The 26500-nt window shown below is 41.3% G+C and overlaps 1 protein-coding gene and 1 long non-coding RNA gene across 2 annotated transcripts; one reads left to right on the forward strand and one right to left on the reverse strand.

Moving 5' to 3' along the window:
- dffb (DNA fragmentation factor, beta polypeptide (caspase-activated DNase)) lies at positions 1-16016 on the reverse strand. Its single transcript, XM_073031690.1, has 7 exons — positions 15775-16016; positions 11439-11565; positions 8568-8762; positions 7468-7547; positions 4902-5084; positions 3805-3905; positions 1-1406 (listed from the first exon to the last, which is right to left on the reverse strand). The coding sequence occupies exons 1-7, from the start codon at positions 15889-15891 to the stop codon at positions 1238-1240; spliced, it is 972 nt and encodes a 323-aa protein (XP_072887791.1). The 5' UTR covers positions 15892-16016; the 3' UTR covers positions 1-1237.
- On the forward strand, positions 15923-26407 carry LOC140718225 (uncharacterized). The gene is made up of 5 exons (XR_012096656.1): positions 15923-16036; positions 17082-17202; positions 19819-20733; positions 24878-25176; positions 26162-26407. It is a non-coding gene; the product is annotated as an uncharacterized lncRNA (long non-coding RNA).
- Positions 26408-26500: the final 93 nt, after the last annotated feature.

The following is a 26500-nucleotide window of genomic DNA, read 5'->3' on the forward strand; positions in this document are numbered from 1 at the left end:
CACTATTTTTCACAGTATTTATTGTGAAAAAATACACAAAAATAATATCAATGCAAACATACAGATAATATACATCGTCAATACTAAATCTAAAAGCGCGGGTATAATAATAATCAATAAGAAATAGCTCTATCGTTGTCTAGGGGATAATGTATTGTCCAATGGAAATATAAAAGTCACTTTAGTTCATTCAGGCTGCAGCCTTTGGTTGGAGTCAAGAGAGAGATTTTGGAACTTGCCAGAGTTTCCTTTTTTATGATGTCGATCCTTCGAAATGTCGTGGGTGTTCTTTTCCTTTTTAGCTAAGCCGTTCTTCCGTGGTCAGTCCTGCCAATCCCAGGCAACGGGAAAGGATGCACGCGGGCCCCACCGGCTGTCGCTATTAAACGCTGTCACGGGATTTCTAGCGTTTCTCCTGGTGCGTCTGAAGGGGTCGTTCCCCAGACCCTCCTCCATCCCCACTCACGGGGCCTCAGACGTCAACCAGGTTGGGATGATGCCATCCCTCACCCAGCCCACTTTGGTCACTCCCCGAGGGCCTCAATGAATAGTACAGTACTCAATACACAATTCCATCTCCAAGAGACAATGGCCGTTTTCCGTGGCTTTGTATCGCTGAGGGGCCAGGACATTCCAAACCCCTTGTGGATTCTGCGTGTCTCTCTCTCATTTCCTGGGTCCCAGACCCGCATCAACAGCGATCCCGCGACTCTCAAAAAGGAGGGGGCCACTCTGCACCCCTCGGCCCCTCAGAGTTGCGGCACGCTCGCAACACTAGCCTAATCACCATACAGTTTACACTGACCAATTAAACTACCAACCGGTACATGTACTGTAAGAGGAAACTGGAGCACCCGGTGGAGGAAACTCTCACAGTCACGGGGAAAATGTACAGATTCCTGACAGGCAGTGGCGGGAATTGAACCCGGGTCATCTATACTGTAAAGCATTCTGCTAACCACTACGCTACCATGCTGCCCTTGGATACTAATCCATTAATTTAACCAGCACACTGCACAAGTCTAGCAGCTTTCGAGTAATAGATACATGATTAACCTATGAGACGAAAGTAAATATTTAATTTATTTCCACAATGTTAAATAATCTGTCGTAGACAGTAATCACAGTCAATGATCATGTTGATAAAATGATAAAAGAGTGCACAATTTGGTATTGATTACATCATTTCTTAAAATCATTACATATATTCAACCTTCATTTGCACATCAGAGGTAAATCACGCAGAAATATTGTGCTTCCTTTTATCGTGGCAGAGGATGTCAACTAGCTTCAGATTTTTTATAGTAAACAAAAGTTCATAGAATTCTATAACCTTGTTATCATTCATGTCCTTATTTTCCACAGCTTTGACGATATCTGGAATTATAACCCGTTTCTTCTCCACTCTGTGAAGAAAATACTGAACTAAGGATGATAAAATTAAATAATAGATGAACACGTTGGAACTTAACAATAACAAAGCAGGGCCCTGCCTAAACTATGGAATAAACTTTAAAAATTAAAGTCCCTTAGCAGATAATACAGATAAAATTGTATAACTGTAATATGGACAGCATCTATGAACAGGGTAATATTGTTAACAATTCAATTTGAAAATCCCTCGTCAGAAGGTTCTGAAGAATTCTGACAAATAGTCTTTGACCTGAAAGGATAAGTCTGCTTCTCTTTCTACAGATGCTGTCTAACCTCCTGAATTTTTCCAGTATTTTCTATTTTTTAGATGTGGAGGTATTTCTTCAGACAGCCAGTAGTGAATTTGTGGAATTCATTGCTATGGACAGCCATGGAAGCCAAGTCATTGAGTATATTTAAAGCAGAGTTTGATCGATTTTTGATTAGTCATGGTGTCAAAGGTTACGAGGGAAGGTTGAGAGCAATACTGTATCAGTTATGACGAAATGGTGGAGCAGCTTTGATGGGCAATCCTGCTCCTAAGTCTTACGTTTTATTTTTGTTTAGATTCCCCACATAAGCAATTTTTCATTTTGTCTTGTGGCTCCTGTTGAGAATTAGCTCTCACCGTCCTTCAGCGTAAAATAATGTTCTCCACTAGGATTAGGAGCAAGCAAGCTAACACTAGGTATTGCCATCTTGGAGCCAGAGCCTGCTCTGTAACCTCTCAAACCCGGGCTGAAGAGACACCAGGCCGAATCCTGTCCTGGGAGCAGGTCAGACTTCCCTCACTCATGGGCTTTGCCAACATCTTGCAGCCTCCACAGACACCAACATATTTCCTGCTTTCTGGAGGCCACTGATCCATTACCAGAGTATGCATGTGGCTAGGACATTACGCTGCATGCAATAGTTCAGCGTCATTCCTTCAACCCTTTGTGGAGTTATGTTCCAGGCAAATGACCATCATCCATCAGTTCCAGGCAGGGTTGGGGCAGTGCTTAAAATGGCATGTTGTAATTTCCCTTTTCTCTTGTGCCATGGAGATTGGCATGGGCCACTGTCTTTACCCCAGTTAATACCAGTTCTCTTAATATGTCTTACCATTTAAAGTGATATTACAAGAAAGATTTACAGTTCAAAGTTTAAATTTATGATCAACTTTCACACGTCACCATATATTACCTTAAGATTCTTCATCTTGAGAGTATTTCACAGTAGATACAAAGAAATAAAATGGAATTAATGAAAAATTGCATACAAACAAAGATGGACAAACAACCAAAGTGTAAAAGACAAACTGTGAAAATACAAAAAAAAAGTAATAAATAAATATTGAGAACATGAGTTGTAGACCTCTTGAAAGAGAGTCCATAGATTGTGGAATCAGTTCAGAGTTCAGGTGAGTGGAGTTATCAATGCTGGTTCAACAGCTTGATGGTTGAAGGGTTCCTAAACCTGGTGATGTTTTTATAATGAAGAAATAGGTTTTCTTATATGCTTGGAATACTGCCTGACGAAAGCAAATGGTATTACATTAGAAGCCTGCTGTTCAGTTATTCTGAAATGCTGACGCATCTGCATCTCCGTCATCGTGATGTTTTCTGTATTTTCTTTCCACTCCCCAGGAGCCCAATTACCAAGCACCACTTCCATACACCAACACCCCTCGTTCCTGTGCTCCTTTTAAATACCCAGTTCATTAGTACGTTTATTATAAGGCCACATGACATCTAAAAAAGCAAATTGGAAGTGTGTTGGGGTATGAAATGTAAATAACACCCGAAAGTCTGGAAAATCCATCAGGCCTGTAAGCACCAAAGTCTTAACTGTGTCAGACTAGCAGAGTTGTACTGTATAGATTTTGGCAAAATTCCCAATTTTTTTTTCCGATCTAGTGTTAAGTAGAACACTTCAAAATTTAGTTATTTTTATGAATGAATAATTTTAATGTGTGATGGATAAGAGCAAAAGTCATTAAACTTTGGACAGGAGGATGAAAAGAAAACACATTTATACTGTACACAGATGAGAATGCATCAGCTTAAACTGGGCAAGATGAGAGAGTTTTAAGTTTACTTTATAAATAGAACAGCACAGGCCCTTTGGCCCATGATGTTCAGCTGATTCTTTAACCTACTCCAAGATCAGACCAGTGATTCAAAATCTTGTGAAAACCTAATACTGTATACTGTCATTGGATTGGTATTTTATCTGAATAGACTCCTGAGAATTAGCTTTTGTCCTCCTGTATCTGGAACATTAACATTCAAAGGCAACCATTTAAATGGCAATTTAGGCTGACAAATACAAATCATCATAACATGTTTTCAGAAAAGAGCTATTTATTCCTAATCTTCTTGAAAAATAAGTTTTGATTTCATCACTTACCGATGATCCAGATTCCAGGTGCTGAACTTAATTCTGTTTCCCCTGCTACTATATGGATTAATGCAATGAAAAAACTCACAGGAATGTTTGTCAAATGACCCCTGGAAATGAAAAGCAAATCACTTGATTTCAATGTGACATTATGTTTAGCTTGAAGAGAGATTGGCTGATGACCTTGCTTAAATGGCATGGTTTGTTACTTGGAGGCAATGCAGTTGAATTCTTGCTCTAATCCAAAAAAAAATGCTAAAACTCTGCAATACTCCTCAAATTCCCTTTAATCAACAGTACAACAATGGTGTCTAGTGGGGGAACAAGAGATCTAAATATGGATTAAAAAAGATCTGCTCTGAGTTTGTGTTTGCATCCCATTCCAGAGAAGTGAGTGCAAAGTTCTGGCTGACCTTCTATTGCAGCACTGACAAAATGCAGTGCCAATGGACGTGGTGCTTTTCAGATTCGACCAGAGTCATCCCAGTGGACATGAAAGATCCCAAACCTCACTCCAAGAGAGAAAAATAAATTCTTACCAACATTTAAGGCAATATTTATCCCAAAAAGCAAAATATTTGATTGTTATGACAGTGATTATGCCTCACAGATAGTATATTCTGTAGGCCCATGATTGGAGAAGGAGCAGTCAGGATGGTACTGTAAACCTCAAAGCCACCCATCAGGAGCTCACTGAGGTAATCAGTGAATGAGCAACCTCACAAACTAGCCACCCACCCATCCACAACCTCTCCCATGACTGCTGAGGAGTCTGTGCTTCCACGTTAGCCCCATTAGTTTCCTCCGATCCCCTGACTCTGACTAACCAGAGGATGTCACGGGCTAGGCAGTATTTACTATAATCCATTCCTTTTGTCTTTAGAGATGCCACAGAAAATATACGTCCTTCCTTTTTACTTTTATACCACTTTTGGTTACAATGTCAGTTTTATTATCAGAGGTTTGTGACTCTGAAGCCGAAGGTTCTTGAAATGGCTCAGAAGGGCACTCATTTGTTATCACCTTCTCAAGGGTAACAAGGTATGCGCTTTAAGACCAGCTTTATCAGTGATTACTGTAAAAGAAAATTAATAATCAACAATTACCTGGCATTTAAAATATCCGTCAGAATCACAAAGCGGACTTCCTTCATTTGCATTTGCGTTTGCTTTCCTGTCAAAGTACCATTCATTGAAACGCTTATCTTTAAGGTGTCTCTCGATTCTTTTCACAAAAGTATCATACATTTTCCCCTTGTCTCTACCAAGTTCTTTCGAATGGTTCTTAACCTGTAAAAGAAAATTATGCATTTACAATAATCAAGTTTCTTCTTAAACTGAATCCTGAACGTAAATACGCTGGAGCTGTAAAACAACTGATTTCAAGTTCAAGTTTATTGTCATTCAAGTGTACACGTATGTGCAGCTAAATGAAGCAAGGTTCCCCTGGGGCTAAGGTGCAGGACACAGTACATATATCACAGTACATAAAATAATATTAACACAATAATATTAACAGATTATAAAAATAATATTCTGTGGATATAAAAGTTGACATAAAATGCATATAATACATTTAGTTCAATAGCCAGCAGTAAAAAGCTACTGGTGCTGTCATAAATAATGTGTACTGAGTGGTAGCAGGGTGTTCAGAAGTCTCACAGCCTGGGGGAAGAAACTGTTAACCAGCCTAATATTCCTTGTTATTATATCTTGTCCTTCTGCCTGAGAGCAGGCCAAAGAGATTGTGAGATGGGTCTCTGATAATGCTGAGGGCTCAGTGAATGCAGCACTTCTGGTATATGTGCTGGATCAGTGGCGGGGGGAGGGAGGAAGACCCCAGTGATTCTCTCAGCAGTCCTCACAGTCCATTCAGGTATGATGAGGTCGGTCAGATGCTGTGTAATTCCCAGACCAGACTGTGATACGGCTGGTCAGCGCACTCTCAGATGGTGCTCCAGTAGAATGGGGGAATACAGTTTGCCCATAAAAGACTAACTGTGAATGAGAATATATCCGAGGAATTGATTGCATAGGTCCAACACTGACAACCATGCTTTCAGATTCATGATTGTTGAAGGCTCCTATGCAGTTAACTGCTTCAGCAACCCATATAGTAAGAGGATCAAATATTTCTTCCCTCATCTCTTCTTTAAAATCTAACTCAGAGACCAAGCTTTTGATCATCTGCCTTTATATTTCTTTTTTGTGCGGGAAGGGGGATGGTTTTGATGTTCTTTTCTGAACCATTTCTATGTTTTTTCTTTGTTTCGTGGCTATCTGGAGAAGACCAATCTCAGAGTTGTATACTGCATACATGCTTTGATAATAAATGAACCTTTCAACCTTTAAAATTTTCTGGCACTGTCCTGTGTTTTGATTTGTGCTTCTCCTGTGAAGTGACTGGGATATTTCAGAAGCTATATAAATGCAATTTGTTACAACAGAAGCCAGTTCCACAGAAGAATAGAAAGGGCATGGGAGAAATTGTGAAGTCTGAATTTTAAAACACACACACACACACACACACACATCAGTCTTAATTAAAAGTGACAATTATTTTGAATTCCATGCCAAACCTTTGACTGAGTTTCTGTTTATATATTGAGTTCCTTAATTCTAAACCCAAGGGATAAGAAAGCAGGAATTTGGTCTGGTCAAGGGAGAAGCTGGCTAACCTGGATGTTTTTCATTTTTCTTTATTTATAGTGGTATGAACATTAGCAAAGACTCAGGAAGCTTCAAGGAAATGATCAAAATAATAATACTGGAGCTTCTCTAAAGTACCTGCTTTTTCACAGCCTCAGGTCATTCCAATATGATCAAAAACCAAGAAAAAAATATGAAGTACAGCCTATAACTGAAAAAGCAGGATGTCTGGACTGGAGCTGAAGGTTGAGCCGATGCTGTTTGCTCTTCCACAACATTTACTCCTCTTTCTGCTGCGCTGAGACTGGTGAGCCTGCTCCGGCTGCTCCAAGCTTTGCAGCAATTGACCCCACTGTTTCATGAACTGAGACTGAGGCGGCTCCGGGCTCCGAAGTCTATGCACTCAGTTCAATTATGAATGCGCTTACTGTTTACATGATTTGCATTTCTCTCTCTATCTGCACCTTGGCTGATGGTCTTTTTTTAATCGATTGGGTTCTTTTGGGTTTCTCACTTTGTGGCTGCTTGTAAGCAGACAAATCTCAAGGTTGTATAATTTATACATTATTTGATAATAAATGTACTTTGAAACATGGGGAAGCATGGCAACCAATTTGCAGAAAATTAGCTTCCAAAAACAATAATGTGAAGATAGAATGTGAACAATAGTTCCACTTCTTAATGGTTTTATTTGGAAGTTAAATATTAGCCAGTGTACTATAATGAGTTCCATACTCTGACTCAAAGATATAATAGTCCAAATCTTACAGGTGTAGAGTCTAACACATGGTGCTCAATACAGCTGGAGCAGACAACTCTACTGTTTGCTCAAACATGCATTCATTTTCAAAGTAAATGAACCACACTAAGGGACATGAAATACATTTACCTACTCCAGTGTTGCCTTCTATATATTTGATTGTAGCAATCTAAATAACAACTTAAGAGCTTTGATTTTGAAAACATAAGGGAAGGAAGCATTAGGGATCAAATTTTACTTTGGCAAACTCTTGCAATTCCATACCTCTCTCAGATAATTTCTCATTCGATGGGCACAGTTGTATCTCATGTATTGTGATTTAGTTTTGAATCGTGATTCCACACCTACAAAACAGCAAATCCTATCATTATTGCTATGATTTGTGCCAACAATCACAAAGTACAGTTACTCTATTAATCTACTAAGCCCAAGACATTAGTGATAGACAAAGATTTTCAAGAAAATCTGATCTACCATTGCATAACATCTCAAAAGAGTTAATAGTGTACTTGGGTATTAAGAGAGATCTCAATACCTCAGTACACTATTAACTTTTCTGAGATGTTATGTAGTGGTATAATAAAATTTCCAGTGAACCTGATATATTAAAAGTGAATGTGAGAAGTGGAGTCTCAGTGTGTTTAAAGGAAGCAACACTAAATAGGGCCCCATTGAGTTTCGAGGGAACACAGGAACAGGACTCCAGTCGATTTAAAGGGAGTGCAAGAAACAGCTGCCAGTGAGCCAGAAACCAAACCATTAGGATTCCTGATCTTTCTTAAAGGAATTATTGTCATTTTCTGTATTTGTCATTGAAGCATAAAGCTAAACAACAAAGATATTGACTACTATGAAAGTACATGAAAGTATGAATTCTGTATTAAATCTGATACATCTGTGTCTCCAGTACTGTTGAGCCCATTACAGAAAAAAATTAACGTCAGAGTTGGTGAGTTTCTTTTTTACATGCAATTTGTTAACTGAGTTTTGTGATAAAGGTGGGACTTAATTGGATTATACAGTTTACTGTTGATGGTAATGTTTTTTTTTACAATTAGCATTAAAAAGAAGCTGAACAGGGGAAGGTGAATTAGTGATCCCAGTTATAAAGTTACTCTGTGTAGATGTGTGTGGACTGAAGGTAGGAGCATAACCCAATCAGAAAATTTGTTAAACTTCATGATGTAGGCTAATTACAAACACTGCTGATCTGGAGGATTGCTGAAACCACTGCAAAGGTCAAAGTCTTCAGAAGATTATGGAGTAAACGGAAGGAAAGGATGTGGTGCAAATTATGCATGGTCTATGAGAGTAAGTTACTTAGTCCAGATGAACATGATTTCAAGATATAACACACAGTTCACCTTCAAACCAATTTTTATCTTCGTCACGATTTTCAGCCGAAGTATTTTCACCAGCTAATGTAATATAATCCTGTAGAAATTTCCGTCTCTTGGCTGAACTCTCGTCAAAAAGCTCTTGGTTTGCAATCCGAGTTAGTTTTTCGCTATCTTTACTATTCAATGAATTGCAAACAATATCCAAAGAGACAAGAAATGCTGTAAATTAAATGGAGATACAAGTGTTAAACATGTCTGAATTGAAGTAGTAATAAGCATTATAAATAACGGCCAAGCATTATTACTCATTAAATCTACAAATCTGCCCAATACCAACTCAATGCATTCCCTGTAGGTTGCCCCAATTGACCCTCCTCCAGTGCTGCCCTCCCCCATTCAAACTTCCCCAGTACTGTTCAGAAAGACCTCACCCTTCAAATACCAAAGTCACAGGACTCTGGAAAAGCTCACCCATCCCAATGTCAACTACAGTTCTTGTTCGGACAGCTGAGGCTTTTCCCGATCCACCCTCAGGATGCCTTGGAATGTTTAATTGAGGTCTTTTTCACAAAAGGTAATGGGAGAGGAACAGTTCTACATTAACATCCCAGCCACATCAACCTTGATCATGAATGAATGCTTTGGAAGAAAACGCCTTTTAAGATGCTCTGTAATTTGGTTAGAGTCAGAGAAAAGTACAGCTCAGAAACAGGCCCTTTGGCCCACCTAGTCTGTGTCAAACCATTTAAACTGCCTATTCCCATTTATCTGCACCAGAATCATAATCCTCCATACACCTACCATCCATGTACCTATCCAAACATCCCTCCCTCAATAATTTCAACAGAAGCTGGAACAAACTGCAAAGCATCCTTCATATTGTTTACACTGTGTCTTGATACATAAAACTACATGTGGAATCATGCTGTTCCAATACTCAATGACATTCTATGTCTGAATTAACAAATAAGAACAGATGTTGGTCTGACCAACCAACTGGACGTAACAGAGATCTCCCAGAAGGTAGATGCAAAGAATACTTAAAGGTAAAAGATACTTCGAAGTTAATTTGTAGGCAGTGCAATTCAATCATAAATCTAAATAAATAAAACTATATAGGTATGAAACATAGAACACAGAAACATAGAAAACCTACAGCACAACACAGGCCCTTCAGCCCACAAAGCTTTGCTGAACGTGTCCTTACCTTAGAACTACCTAGACTTACCCATAGCCCTCTATTTTTCTAAGCTCCATGTACCTATCCAGGAGTCTCTTAAAAGACCCTATCGTTTCTGCCTCCACCACCATCATCGACAGCCCATTCCACTCACTCAGCACTCTCTGTATAAAAAAAATTACCCCTGACATCTCCTCTGTACCTACTTCCAAGCACCTTAAAACTTTGCCCTCTTGTGCTAGCCATTTCAGCCCTGGGAAAAAGCCTCTGACTATCCACATGATCAATGTCTCATCATCTTATACACCTCCATCAGGTCACCTCTCATCCTCCTTCGCTCCAGGGAGAAAAGGCCGAGTTCACTCAGCCTATTCTCAAAAGGCATGCTCCCCAATCCAGGCAAAGTCCTTGTAAGTCTCCTCTGCACCCTTTCTATGGTTTCCACGTCCTTCCTGTAATGAGGCAACCAGAATTGAGCACAGTACTCCAAGTGGGGTCTGACCAGGGTCCTATATAACTGCAAACAGGAACAGTGCCTAGCATACAATGCAAAAGTACATAATTATCAAAACATAGTTCCTTTACAGAAGAACTACAACAGGAAAAGTGACTGACAGCTGAAATTAAATCAAAAGAAGAGTTTTTATATAGTAACTATTAGTAGAAGTTGGATACAAGTCTGGAGGAGGATAAAATCTATCAGTAAACCAGAGCAATCCAAATTGTATCTGAAAAAACTCAGAAAATTAACAGAGTATCTATGGATGTGTTAAACGGGAAGGAGCAGAAAAGGCAAGTGGAGCTTTATTTTACTGGTTAGGAGAATTTGTATCAGAGAACAAGGAAATGATAGAGAAATTAAACAAGTACTTGCATGTGTTTTCATGGAAGATATACCAGAAATAGGAGACTAATGAGAAAAAAGGGGATTAATTAAAGTATGTCTAGAAAAGTTTGTGAGCTTACTCCCTGGATCTTCACAATCTATATCAAACATTTGGCTGAGGTGACCAGAGGTCATATTTTCAACGTTGCTAGTGATACAAAACCCTGAAGGATTGTGAATAATGAGGAGGATGTAAAGGGACTTCCACAAGAAATAGACAGGCTATATGAGTGCATAGGAACATGGTTGATGGCTACAGTGTGGAAAATTTAGCGTCCACTATTTTGACGAACAAAACGTAAAAGCACTGGGTTTGTTGAATGGTGAGAACTGGAGTTGTGTTGAGACAGTGTAGCTAAAGCAAGATGGTGATCACCTCTGAGACACAAGAAACTGCAGGCGCTGGAGTCTAGAGCAGCTGAAGGAACTCAGCAGACCAGGCAGAATCTGCGGTGGGACGTGGGCAGTTGACATTTGGGTCAACACCATTCACCTGGACTCCAAATAGGTCCAGATGAGAACTCTCAATGTGAAATATAGACAGCCCACTTCCCTCCATAGATGCTCCTTACACGCTGAGTATCCCCAGCACTTTGTGTGTTGTGCAGATCACCTTTTTTTGGATTAAGAAGGGAAGACGTATTTGCTCTAGACTATCAAATTCAACTTCTTCCCTGTACACTAATGATTGCCATTGCCACTCCACCACATCTAAACCCAAATCCCTGGAATAGTTCCCTCTAAATATAAAACCACTCCCCTGCCATGCCATCCACTAACCTTCTACCAAAATAGCCAACCCTGTTCATCACCAGCCACCCTCATTTACCTTCTTTCCACTCTTGCCCTTCCTCCAGAATGATGAGCTCGCAGTTATCCTTCAAGGTTAAGAAATAGTCTGCATCAATTTCTGTCCCATCTTCATTTAGGCACACACGACATTTGTTTTGTGGCAGCTAGTCAAAACAATAACCAGTAGTTATCAAATATAATAAACAATGTTGTCATTTCAATTAACTAATTTTTTAGACATTCATTTGTGACTTGGGTCCACTGCCTGTGGTCTCCTATATGCAGACTCTATCTTTTTGGTCCTGCACGCCCTGGTTCGTAGTCACTGGGCTATCTCAACTAAGGCTCCAGAGAGAGCCATGAATAGTTAAAGAGTTCCACTAGTAAAACTGAGGAATGGCTGTACCCAAAACTTTCCTGAATCTAAGTGTACCTGACTCACTACTGACTTACAAGTAGGGAGGTTCATTAAAATTCATTTAAAGATAAAGAAGAAAATATCTAAAACACTTAATAATTTTTTTAAAATATTAAATAAAACCAGAATAAAAATTGGAACTAAATTTCTCCCTTTGTACTCCACAATTCTTCCCATTGAAATCAGCATGATCACAGATTCTGGGCCCAGTTTAACTAAACATCAGGGTAATTCTGGACAGATGTGCTCTACATTAGTGCAGGTCACAGAGTTGATTCAGTTAGTACCATTATTTTGCTATTTGGCGTGCAAATCCAAGATTGCATAGATATATCATTACATAGCTGGGGGCGGAGGGGGGGAGAATCTACAAAAATGGAAAAAAAGCATGGTTATTTTTTGAGGAAATACACCAGAGCAAAATTTAATATTTTGTATTTGAATTACTGAGAATTGGTGAAAAGTGTCAGTGCAATTCACTATTCAATGGGTACGACTTCGGAGCCAAACTGGCAAAACTAAAGATAAGGACTTAGATACACAAAAGAAATATGTTTCAGAACTACTTCAATGACACTCAACATCGGATGTATCTATTGAAGTGTGATGTCACAATGTGCTGATTAGAAGAGGGCACAGCTTATCTGTCATGCTACACTGTTAACAATTTGAAAACATTTATGTTCAAATCAACATATAATGTATTCATTGAAGATGAAAGTGTTACATCTGACTCAGAATCAAAATCAGATTTAATATCACTGGCATATGTCATGAAATTTGTTTTTTGGCAGTAATACATTGTAATACATAACAATAAAATGATAAATTACAATTAGAATATATTAAAGAAAGGTTAAATTAAATAAGTAATGCAAATAGAGAGAACAAAATACTGAGGTAGTGTTCATGGATTCATTGTCCATTCAGAAATCTGATGGCGGAGAGGAAGAAGTCATTCCTGAAATATTGAGCGTGTGTCTTCAGGCTCCTGTACACCTTCCTTGATGGTAGCAATGACAGGAGGACATGTCCTGGGTGATGGGAGTCCTTAATGATGGACGCCCACCTATTCAGGCATTGTCTTTCTCAGGTATCCTGGATGATGGGGAGGCTGGTGCCCATGATGGAGCTGACTGAGTTTATCACTTTCTGCAGCTTTTGCTGATCCTGTAGAGTCCCTCCCCCCCCCCCCCCCATACCAAATGACGATGCAACCAGTTAGAGTGCTCTCTCTGGTACACCTGTAAGAATTTGATACAGAATTAGAAAATTATATGCCTTTGGTGACATACCAATGCTCCTCAAACACCAAATGAAATATATCAGTAGGTTGGGCCCAGGTCCAATAGATCCTCAGAGATGCTGACACCCAAGAAATTGAAACTGTGTACCCTTCCCACTTCTCATCCCTCAATGAGGACTGGTCTGTGTTCCTTTGAATTACCCTCCCTGAAATCGGCAGATCAATTCCTTGGTCTAACTGGTGTTGAGTGCAGGGTTGTTGCTGCAATGCCACACAACCAGCTGATCTATCTCGGTCCTCCTCGTCACCATCTGAAATTCGGCCAACAATAATTGTGTCATCGGCAAATTAACAGATGCGGTTTGAGCTGTACATAGCCACGCAATCGTGGGTGTAGGGAGAATAGAGCAGTTGGCTAAGCACACAGCCTTGAGGTGTGAGTGTTGATCGTCAGCGACAAGGAGATCCTGTTGCCAATCCACACTGACTGTGATCTCATGGTGAGGAAATCATGGATCCGGTTATAGTGCCTAGGGTTTGGAGCTTGTTGATCAGACTGAGGGTATGATAGTGTTGAATATTGAGCTGTAGTCAATAAACAGCAGCCTGATGAAAGTATTGTTATTGTCCGGGTGTTCCGGGGCCAAGTGCGGAGCCAGTGAGATTGCATCCAATGCAGACCAATTGTGGTGATAAGCAAATTGCAGCTGGTCGAGATCCTTGCTGTCTCCATTTTTCATTTTTGTCAGCAGCTTTGTAAATGATTTATAGTGGTTTCTGTAAACATTGATTTTCTCCTTTATGCTGAATGGAGCTGGTCTGTGAGGCAAGTGGAAAAGTTTACATGCAATGTCCCCTCCAGGACCAAGGTCACTCCAATTTCAGTCCTGGAGTTACAGCATAAAGGTGCCACATGTTTGCAGGCCAAGCTCCAAGTCATTGTCCAAGTTATGATCTGGTCACAACTGAGCTGAATCTTTGGAGCCAACCCTAAGCAGGTTTGCCTGACTCAGATGGACATGCCACAATTCTGGGCTCTGTCCTGGTAACGGATTATCAAGAAGAACAGTGTAAACATCTGAAGGGTTTTCCATCATACTGCAAATCTGAGTCCCCTTGTCCAGAGAATGCAGAAGCCCAGTGTAAACATAGGAAGGAACACAGAACCTCTTAGGTGAGAACCTCCTTCTCCACCTCTGACAGTCTGTGGGTCTGACATTGGTCTTAACACCGTTCTCAAGTCCCAGTAATCTGGAGTGAATGCATGTCATCCTAGATCCTAAAGAAGAAGAAATGGAGGAAGAAAAATCTGCCTTCACATAGTGGTTTTCATGATAATTAATGATCCAAATGTGTTTTATATTCAGTAAAGTAGCTTAGAAGAGCAGACACTGTGGTTATGTGGGAATTACAACAGCCATTCTACAGATAGCAAACTCTGACAAACAGCAACGTGATCATTTCTTCTCAATAACAGCCAAACGACAGATTTCTCCCCGTTTATTCACGAATCATTTCACAAGATGTCAAACTTGAGAAATATTCTTGACTTGTAGCTGAATCAAAAAGATCACACCTCAGTGACCAAAGTCTCGACTATGGCTTTATGTTCAAATTTCTGGAAAGGATTTTGAACCCCAAGCCATACTGAGGATTTGATCAGTATTGCTTATTATTTTTATAAAAATGTTTTGAAATGGCGGCCAGTTCCTCAATTTGCAGATTACACAATCTGTAAGCTTCCAGGCTTAGAAGAATCACAAGCTTCTCGATGCTGCCCGACCATTTCAGATGATTATGCCCGATCTATGCTGACCCCAACTCCTCTTCTGTGTCAGTTCCCCGCAGCCCTGACTGCTTTGTGTCAAATATTTAAATTCTATCTATTTTGGTTCCAATATGTCACTATCTGTGCATGCGAGTGAGAAAAAAAGCCAGAAGAACAGTATGAGAGAAGATGTGACAGGATTCCGGAGAAATAATGAAACAGGCATTGGGACTGATTGCAACTAGCCTGGACCTGATGGGCTGAATGGTTTTTTGTGTTATAATGCGCAAGATCCTGCTCATTCTGGGGAAGATGGGAAAAGGTAGTATGGTAACCACATTATCCTCAGCTTCACATCGGTGTTTACTATTTTGATGAGCTGCATTAGCAAAGCATGAGCGGTGAACACCAACTGGTGGCGTGTTCGTATTCAAGACTGGAGCAACAAGGGGCTCCAGATGCTGGAATCCGAGCTAAACTGTCGGAAACACTTAGTGAGGCAAACAGCGACTGCCGGATGGGGTGGTCTCATTAACATCTATAGGTTCGGATAGATTGTAACACTGGTGGAAACGATGGTCTAATCATGATGCCCAATTTGCGGAAACCAAAGGATGTTTCAAACTGAGTGGCAAGAGACCCTTTATTCTCGCCTGATCTGGGACCCGACTCCCGATTCAAAAGAAAAGGGTGTCATACTTTCGGACTTTGTTCCAGTTCAACTTTAAACGAATCTAAAACCAATATATAAGCCAATAAACCGTGCTACCAAGTACGGAAGACATCGTTCTTTAATGACAATGAAAGTTTGTAAAGTAAGCCAACTCAAGAACGTGAAATTCAACATTAGAGAAATGAACGACATTTCCGGGTTGCTTGCTCACAGCCGATCCCGCTTCAGTTATTCAGGTTCTTTTGTATTCGATCTATTAAAAATTTACCTGCAATTTCTTACATCCTTTTTCTAACAGCTCGTCCAAGTTGCGGGCCACGATACCGTACTTTGTGTCCTTGTTCAAGCTCTTCACTTTAAATAATTTGGATCGATTGCTGCCCATGGTTGTTACAGCTTGCGCACGCGCGTTCCCCGCGAAGACTCCCGGTCAGGGGAGCGCGGAGGAGGCAGGTTCAGCCGCACAAAGGACGGAGGCGATTGAAAATCCTCCGCCGTCCAGGAGCACTCGGTGTGAGTTAATATCTCAGGTCAATGAGCTGACGTTATACAAGATCACTGCGTGTGGACAAGTTCCTCTTCCTTTCTTCCATTTATTTGGGATTTGGCCTTTACAAAATCACACTTATGTTGAATACACAAACGAGAAAATGTGCAGCTGCCGGAATTCCGAGCAACACGTACAAAATGCTGGAGTAACACGGCAGGGCCAGGCAGCACCTATGGAAGAACATACAGTCGACTGCCAGAGGGTTTCGGCCCGAAATGTCGACTGTACCTTTTCCCATAAATGCTGCCTGGCCTGCTAAGTTTTTTTTCCAGCATTTTGTGTGTTATGTTGAATACAGATGGTTAGCAGGGTGGTTGCTAAATATACCAGCTAGTTGAGCGTTGCCGCAGCTGATTGCGGACTTCAGAGAGGGTCAGACGAAGGAACACATACCAGTCCTTATAGAGGGATCGGAAGTAGAGAGAGGGAGCAAGTTCCCGCGTGTCACTATCTCTGGGGACCGAACCTGGTCCCAACATATTGATGCGGCTATAAAGAAGGCAAGACAACCACTATGTTTCATCAGGAGTTTGGTGAGATTTAAAACACTCGAAAATTCCTACAGCTGTACCGTAGAGAGCGTTCTGACAGGCTCCGTCTGGTATGGGGAGGGGCCGACTGCATAGGATCGAAGTAAACTGCAGAGAGTTGTCATATTAGTCAGCACCATCATGGGTGCTAGCCTCCGTAGTAACCAAGACATCTGCAAGGATCGCTGCCTAGAAAAGGCGGTGTTCATCATTAAGGACCCCCGCCAACCAGTGCATGCCCTCTTCTCATTGTTACCATCAGGTAGGAGGTCCAGGAACTTGAAGGCATACACTCAGAAATTCAGTAACAGCTTCCTCCCCTCTGCCACCTGATTTCTGAATGGACATTGAACCCAGGAACAATACTTCACTATTTTTCATTTCAGCTTTTGCCCTACTTAATTAATTTAATTATTTAATATACATATATAATTATAGTAATTTTCAACTTTTACATAGTATTATTAATTAAATTTATATTTGTTAAAAATCCAGCTCCTTGAAGGCTGTGTTAGAGATCAGGAGCAGCAGCTGGATGACCTTCGGCTTGTACAGGAGAGTGAGGCGATTATCGATCAGAGTTTCAGGGAAAGTAGTCACCTTTAAGTTGCAGGAGGTGAGTGGCTGGGTGACTGTCAGGAGAAATGGAAATGTGAATACCCAGTAAGCGGAGAGCGCCCCTGTGGCTATCCCCTCAATAATAAGTACAGGATACTGTTGTGGGGTGTGACCTGCCAGGGGAATGCCACTGAGGCTGAGTCCCGAGTGCAGAAGGGAAACGGGGAGCAGAGGGGAGCGGTAGTGATCGGGGACTCAATGGTCAGCCGAACAGACAGGAGATTCTGTGGACGTGAACGGGACACCCAAATGGTACGTTGCCTCCCAGGAGCCAGGGTCACGGACGCCTTGGATCACGTCCACACCATTTTGGAGGGGCAGAGAAAGCAGCCAGAATTCTTGGTGCATATTGGTACCAATGACATAGGAAGGAAAATCAAAGAGGTCCTGAAGAGAGTATCTAGTGAGAGCTAGGCAGAAAGCTGAGAAGCGGGACCTCCAGAGTAGCAATTTCTGAATTGCTACCTGTGCCACGTGCCAGTGAGGGTAGAAACGGGATGATTTGGCAGATAAATCCGTGGCTGAGAAGCTGGTGCAGGGAGCAGGGTTTCATTGAGATCTCCTCTGGGGAGACATGACCTGTACAAACGTGAGGGGTGCACCTGAATACAAGGGGGTCAATATTCTCGCAGACAGGTTTGTTAGAGCTGTTGGGGAGGGTTTAGACTAATTTGGCAGGGAGGTGGGATCCGAAGTGAACGCACGGGATAGGAGGGATGGTTAAAAAAAAAGCAAAGATAGCGTGCAGTCAGACTATCAAAAAGGACAGGCAGATGTTAGGACAAAATTGCAGCCAGTGTATTAAGGATGCAGAATCAAAAATGGTAGCAAATACAGTACTCCAAGTGTTATATCTCAGTGCGCAGAGCATAAGAAATAAGATAGATAGATACTTTATTCATCCCCATGGGGAAATTCAACACATGAAGAATAAGAAATAAGGTCAATGATCTTGTTGCACTATTACAGATTGTCAGGTATGATGTTGTGACCATCACTAAATTATGGCTGAAGGATGGTTGTAGCTGGGAAATGAATGTCCAAGGTTACACATTGTATCAGAGGGATAGGAAGGTCACATGGGAGGTTGTGTGGCTCTGCTGTTAAAGAATGGCATCAAATCAGTAGGAAGATGTAGCATAGGATTGGAAGGTGTTGAACACTTGTGGGTTGAATTAAGAAACTGCAAGGGTAATATGACCTTGATTATAATAGGAAATAGAAAAAGCTGTGTCAAAAGGGCAATGTTATGATAGTCCTGGGAGCAAAGAAGGATGAGAGGTGACCTGATAGAGGTGTATAAGATGATGAGAGGCATTGATCATGTGAATAGTCAGAGGCTTTTTCCCAGGGCTGGAATGGTTGCCACAAGAGGACACAGGTTTAAGGTGCTGGGGAGCAGGTACAGAGGAGATGTCAGGAGTAAGTTTTTACTCAGAGAGTGGTGAGTGCGTGGAATGGGCTGCCGGCGATGATGGTGGAAGCAGATACGATAGGTTCTTTTAAGAGACTTTTGGATAGGTACATGGAGATTAGAAAAATAGAGGGCTAAAGGTAAGCCTAGTTATTCCTGAGGTAGGGACATGTTCGGCACAACCTTATGGGCCAAAGGGCCTGTATTGTGCTGTAGGTTTTCTGTTTCTAAATGCAATGTTAGCATTCATTTCAAGAGGTCTAGAATACAAGAGCAGGGATGTGATGCTGAGGCTTTATAAGGCACTGGTGAGGCCTCACCTTGAGTATTGTGAACAGGTTTGAACTCCTCATCCAAGAAAAGATGTGCTGGCATTGGAGAGGGTTCAGAGGAGGTTCACAAGGATGATTCCAGGAATGAAGGGGTTGACATACAAGGAACTTTTGATGGCCCTTGGCTTGTACTCACTTGAATTTAGAAGGATTGGGGAGGGGGGGAAGGTATCTCATTGATTGTTAAAAGGCCTAGACAGAGTAGATGTGGAAGGGATATTTCTCATGGCTGAAGCATCCTAGAGAAGACAAGTATTCTAAAGGCAGGATGACACAACCATGATCATCAAGATCTTCAGAAGCCAATTGAAGATTATGAAATAAAGGGAGGAGAAGTATGAGGGCAAATTATATATGGTCTATTAGAAGAGGTTACTTAGTCCAGATAAACATGACTTCAAGATATAACACACAGGTAATCTTTAAACCACTTTAGATCATTCTCACAATGTTCAGCTGAAATGTTTTCACCAGCTTCTTTAATAAAATTCAGTAGCAATTTTCATCTCTTGTACGATTTCTCATCAGAAAACATTTTGTTTGCAACCTTAGTTAATTCTTCACTCCTTTCAGACAATGCATTCAAAATGTTAATTCAGGAGTTAAGAAGTGCTGTAAATTGAGTGGAGATACAAGTGGTAAACATGTCTGAATTAAAGAACTAACAAGCATTATAAATAACAGTTGAGCACTATTACTCAACAAATCTACAAATTTGATTGCACAGCTCTTGTTTTTCTGAGTAAATGATTGAAGATCAATAGAATCTGGCATAAACAGTTGTCAACAAAAGCTTTGTTTTATGGTGTGACTTTTATGTCAGGTGACCATGTGCTCTCTTTCCTCCCCCTCTGCAATGTTGCTTTAGGGCAAGAACTCGGACTTTGTTCTGGGATGTTTGCTGCAGGTCACTCCTGGGAGAATATGCTCTTAAACCCAAGACACCAAGCTGTAAGATGTGCAGCTAAGTGGGAAACTTACTGAAATAAGAGTGCACTCCACATTCAACATCGTCCTCGCAGCTCTGGTGATCTCAGTTCCAACACCCATGACCCCTAAATTATGCACCCCAACATGATACAGTTTTCATTTCCATATCCTCAATATCAATGTCAGTGCTTCTCTACCCAATCTGCCCCAGATGAATAATATCAACTTCCCCAATAATTCCTTCCCTTATGATGTCCTCAGTTAAAGCACCTTCAACGCCATCCCGTCAACCCTTCCTATTAGTAACTCAAACTGCTCCCTCATTGCTGCCTCCAATTAACTCTCCCTCATTGTTGTCCAATTTGTCCTTCCATCATTACTCTTCCCAATCAACTTCTTCCATTACTGCTCCAAAATGAACATACCCAATACTAACTCAATCCATTCCCTCTAGGTTTCTTCAATTGACTCCCCTGCAATGCTGCCCTCCCCCCATTCAAACTTCCCCAGTGCTGTTCCAAAATGACCCCACCCTCCACAACATTGCCCACAATCCCTCCTCCTTCAATGTCCATGACTAGCCCCTACCCTCCAATGATCAGAGTCAAAGACCCCTTAGAAACTCAGCACATCCTTGAATTTAGACTCCTCCATGCCAACTATAGTTCTTGTTTGGGCAGAAGAACCTTTCCCTATCCAGCCTCTGGATGCTTTGGAACCTTTAACTGAGGACTTCTTCATGAATGAGCTAATGGGAGAGAAACAGTTCTACATCAACATCTCAGCCGTACCACGCTTGATCATGAAGGAATGCTTCAGAAGACCTAATTGTACTCATGTGATGAAATTATCTGTATGTATGGCATGCAAAACAACATTTTTCACTATACCTTGGTACAAGTAACGATAATAAAACCAATTTACCAATATAATTTATTAATTTCCAGTGAACCCAATAAGTTTCAAGGAAGCATGGGAACCAGAAATCATGAGTTTCAGGACAGCAGGGGAATTAGGATTACAATGAATTAGTGTGTGCAAACCAAGGCCCCAATTTAGTTTAAAAATGCAAACAACAGGATGCTAGAGGAACTCAGTGGGTCAGGCATCATCTGTGGGAAGAAATGTGTGGAAGTGGATAGTTGCCATTTTGGGTTGAGACCTCTGATTCCAGCATCTGCAGTCTCTTGTGCCTTTAGTTTAATGTGAGCATAGAAATTGTCAGTGTGTGAAAGGAGGAGGATCTCTTGGACTCTTGGAGGCAGTGCAGGATCTAGGGCCCTGGAGCATTAAAGGGAATTCAGAAAACAAGACCCTTGAGACAGGTACTGAACTATTGAGATCTTAGATGTTTAGATAGCAGAGTATTGGGCCAATCTATTAGTTTACCATCAGTAGTTTCCCTTATTAGGGAGAGAGAGCCCATGGTATGTCAAATTACCAGGTGAATGAGTAGTCTTTGGGATACTGAAAGTCTGTGTCTTTATTGAAATTAAGTGGGCTAGGCCCATATTTTCCAGAATTTAGGACAATGAGATACAGTCTCACTAAAGATTACAAAATTCCTACAGGCTCACTGAAAAGAGATAAGAATTTAGGATTGAGATTTGATGAAATTTGAAGGGATTTCTTCACACATAAGATGGTGAATCTTTGTAAATCTGCACCATGAAGAGCTGTGGAGGCCCAGTCATTCATGACAGAGATTGATAAGATTTCTGAATATGAAGAAAATCCAGCCATAATGAAGTCAGAAAACTGGTTAACGATAGCAGGTTTAACATCTGGAGAATTTTAGTGGATCAGAAGCATTTCATGGTCATTATTACTGATGAATAAATTGATCTAGAATTTTTAAAAATTAGTTTCAAGATTGTTTCATGTCATTTCTAGTACACAAGCGTAAAGGAGAGTGAAATAATTGTTACTGTGGATCCAATGCAGCACAAAAAAACACAATAAAGAACACAGTAAATTCGAATACTGTACATAAGATAGCATATATACATAGCACCAGTGTTCTGCTCTGGGTGTCAGATGTGGGATTTCCAGGAGACTTCCAGCCTTCTCGATGGCCACATCTGCCCCAGGTGCATCAAGATGCAGCTCCTTAGAGACCATGTTAGGAAACTGGAGCTACAGCTTGATGACCTTCAGCTTGTTAGAGAAAGTGATAAAACAGGAGCTACAGGGAGGTAGTCAGCCCAAGGCTAGAGGAGACAGACTGGTAACTGTCAGGAGAGGGAAGGGAAAACATCAGATAGTGGAGAGCACCCCTGTGTCCATCCCCCTCAACAATAAGTACTCCATTTTGAGTACCGTGGGCTGCAGGGGGGAGTCTGGCCTTATGGCTCAGAAGGATAGGGAACTGACGAGGATGGCAACAGTAATAGGGGACTCTATATTCAGGAGATGGACAAGCAGTTCTGTGGATGTGAAAAGGAAACACGGATGGTAGTTTGACTCCCAGGTGCCAGGGTCCATGATGTTCTGGGTGTGTCCACAATATTCTGAAAAGGGAGGGTGAGCTGCCAGAAGTCGTGGTACATATCGGTGGCAATGAAAAAGGAAGAGGTGCTGAAAAAGAATACAGGGAGTTGGGAAGGAATCTGGGAAGCAGGACCTCAAAGGTAGTAATCTTGGGATTGCTGCCTGTGCCACGCCACAGTGAGGGTAGGAGAGGGATGAGGTGGCAGATACTGTAAACGTGTGGCTGAAGAATTGGAGCAGGGGCAGGGATTCAGGTTTCTGGATAATTGGGACCTCTCCTGGGGCAGGTGAGACCTGTACAAAAGGGATGGGTTGCACTTGACTCTGAGGGCAGATTTACTAGAGCTGTTTGTTGGGAGCGGTTTAAACCAATATGGCAGGGGCATGGGAACCAGGATGATAGAGCTGAGGATGAGCCAGCAGGTTTACAAGTAGATGATGGATGTAAGGAAGGACAAGCCAATGGTTGAGTACAAATGCAGACAGAGCAATGAATTAAATTGTACCATAGAGGCAAAATTCAAAAGGGTGACAAAGATAGGACTGAAGATGCTGTATTTAAATGCACGTAGCATTCAGGATAAGGTGGACAAACTCGTGGCGCAGTTAGAGATTCGTCGTTATAACATTGTAGGCATCACTGAGTCACAGCTGAAAGACGGCCATAGTTGGGAGCTTACCATCAAAGAATAGTACTGAAAGGACAGGCAGGAAAGTCTGGGCAGTGGTGTGGCTCTATTGGTAAGAAATGGAATTACATCTTTAGAAAGAGGTGACATACGGTCAGAGAATGTTGAATCTTAGTCAGTAGAATTAAGAAATTGCAAGGGTAAAAAAAAATTATGGGAATCATATATAGGCCTTCAAATAGTAGCTAAGATGTGGAGGATGAGATTGCAAAGGGAACTGCAATAGGCATTTTATAAGGGTAATGACACAATTGTAATAGGGGACTTCATTATGCAAGGGGATTGGGAAAATTAGGTTGGTGTCAGATCGCGAGAGAGGGAATTTGTTGAATGCCTACGAAATGGCTTTTAAGAGCAGCTTGTGCTTGAGCCTACGCGGGGAAAGGCTGTCTTAGACTGGGTATTGTGTAATAACCCAGATCTAATTCGGGAGCTTAACATAAAGGAACCCTTAGGAGATAGTGATCATAATATGATTGAATTCACACTACAGTTTGAGAAGGAGAAATATAACTCACATGTATCAGTATCAATATGGAATAAAGGGAATTACAGAGACATGAGAGGAGCTTGGCCAGGTGGGTTGGAGAAGGATACTGGTGGGGATGATGGCAGAGCAGAAATGGATGAAGTTTCTGGGAATAGTTCACAAGGCACAGGATAGATATGTCCCACAGAAGAAGTTCTCAAATAGCAGAGGTAGGCAATTGTGGCTGACAAGGGAATAAAAGCCAAGTAAGTGCATATAAGGTAGCAAAAGTGAGTGGGAAATTGGAAGATTGGGAAGCTTTTAAAATCCAACAGAAAGCAACTTAAAAGCTGTAAGAAGAGAAAAGATGAAATATGAGGGCAGAGTAGCCAATAGCATAAAGCAGGATATCAAAAGAATAAAAGAGAGGTGAAAGTTGATATTGGACGACTGGAAAATGATGCTCAAAAGACCCCATCGTATCCGCTTCCACCACCATTGCTGGCAACCCATTCCACACATTCACCACTTTCTGCATAAAAAACTTAACGCTGACATCTCCTCTGTACCTTCTTCCAAGCACTTTAGAACTATGCCCTCTCATGTTAGCCATTTCAGCCCTGGGAAAAAGCCTCTGACTCACCACACGATCAATGCCTCTCATTGTCTCATACACCTCTATCAGGTCAGCTCTCATCCTCAGTTGCTCCAATGTGAAAAGGCTGAGTTTACTCAACCTATTCTCATAAGGCATGCTCCCCAGTCCAGGCAACATCCTCCTGTGCACCCTTTCTATGGTTTCCACATCCTTCCTGTAGTGAGGCGACCAGAACTGAGCACAGTACTCCAAGTGGGGTCTGACCAGGGTCCTATATACCTGTAATCAGTTATCAGACTTTAAAATACAGAGAAAGAGCAGGAAGAGAACACAAGGAAAACCTTGTGAATTTTTGGAAGGCAACACCTGGTTCACAATCTGGCCTTCTCTTCAGTAGAGAAACTGATTACGCACTGGGTGACTGCTTGCGAAGCACTCTATTCTGTAATCTGTAGCGGTGTGCTACACGCAGTGCTAAAATAATCTGTAATCCACATATTTCCTGAACTTCACTTTAATTCTCCATCCCAATCCCGCACTAATCTATCTGTATCTACCCTCTTGAATGGTCAGAATAAACCTGGCAGCATTTAATTTTTATCTGGGTATATTACTGCCTTCAGGACTCAATGTAATATTCAACAAATTCAGATAATGCTTTTTTTCTGTTTGTATTAGAACTAGCAATCCAATTGTGATATTAATTCTGTTTTTCTCTCTCCACTGACACTGTCTGCTCCACTGGTTATAGAGGTCATCACATCATAGATCTGGATCCACTACAATTTGTCTGCCGCTACAACAGGTCAACAGCAGGTGCCTTTTCATTGGCTCTTCACCCAGCACTGGAACATCTGGATAATAAAGATGCAAATCTACATCAGGATACTCTTCATTGTCTACAGCTCAGCATTTAACACTCAAGACTAACACATAAGCACCAACGCCTAGGCGCTGATTCCTGCGTGTGCAACTGGTTCCTCGATTTCCACACTTGCAGTCTCAAGTCAGTTCGGATTAGCAACATCTCCCCAATTTCCATCAGCACAGGTGCACAAGGATGTGCTCTATTCACTTTATACCGATGATTATGTAGCTAATTGCAGCTCCAATGCTATATTTACATTTGCTGATGACACCACTGTTGTTGGTGTCATCACCAAAAGTGGTGATAAGTTGGCATATAAGAGGAAGATTGTAATAACCTCTCACTTAAGGGCAGCAAAACTAAAGTTCTGATTATTGAGTACAGGAGACCCTGAGCCAGTCTTCATTAGGGATCAGAGATGAAGAGGATCAATAACTTTATATTGCTTGGCATTATCGTGTCAGAGGTTCTTCCTTGGACCAGCACATAAGCGCCATCACAAAGAACACACAACAGTGCCTCTACTTTCTTAGAAGTTTGTGTAGATTCGGCATGTCACCTAAAACTTTGACAAGCTTCTATGGATGCACAGTAGAGTATCCTGACTGGCTGCATTATGGCCTTTTATGGAAACACCAATGCCCAGGAATGGAAGTTTTCAGACTGTGGTGGATACAGCCACGTCCATCACAGGCAAAGTGCTCCCTACCTTTGAGCACATTTACAAGTAGCGCTGCCACAAGAAAGCAGCATCCATCTTCAATGATCCCCACCATCCAGATTATGCTGTCTTCTCACTTCTACCTTTGGGTAGGAAGTGCAAGGGCCTGAGATCCCACACAGCCAGGCTCAGGACCAGTTACCCTGCAAGTATCGGGCTCCAGAATCAGTTGTTAACTTCACTTACCTCAACTCTGAATTGATTCCATAACCTGTAGATTCACTTTAAAGGGCCCTACAACTCATGTTTTCAGTATTTATTTATTTAACTTGCGCATTTTGCACATAGGTTGGTTGTCAGTCTTTAAGTATAGTTTTTAAATAAATTCGGTTGTATTTCTTTATCTTCCTGTAAATGCCTGGAAGAAAATGAATCACAATGTCGTATATGGTGACATATACGTACTTTGATAATAAGTTCACTTTGACTTTATGCCGAAATTCCAGGATGAAGAAGTACGTGCTCAAGGAAGCTCTGTGCAGCCGCTGGCGATGCTTTGTGCTGCAGGACTACAGTCTCGGGTTCTGCTACGTCTTGAACATTGACGAGACAGCCTCTCAAACACTTCATGGGTGTACAGTGTCAGAGGATACATGGCTGGCATTGACTCATTGGAAAAGAATGTATTAAGAGTACCACGAATAAAGACTTTTACAAATTGTATTTCCTGCATGTAATTATAATAAACTATACTATACATAATACTTAAAGGTCCATTTGAACTTTGATACACCATTTTGTATCTTGATATTAAGTTTTCTTGATCCGGAAAGGCCTGTTACCAT

The sequence above is a fragment of the Hemitrygon akajei genome, chromosome 29 (genome assembly GCF_048418815.1).
Source record: "Hemitrygon akajei chromosome 29, sHemAka1.3, whole genome shotgun sequence".
Classification (NCBI taxonomy): domain Eukaryota; kingdom Metazoa; phylum Chordata; class Chondrichthyes; order Myliobatiformes; family Dasyatidae; genus Hemitrygon; species Hemitrygon akajei.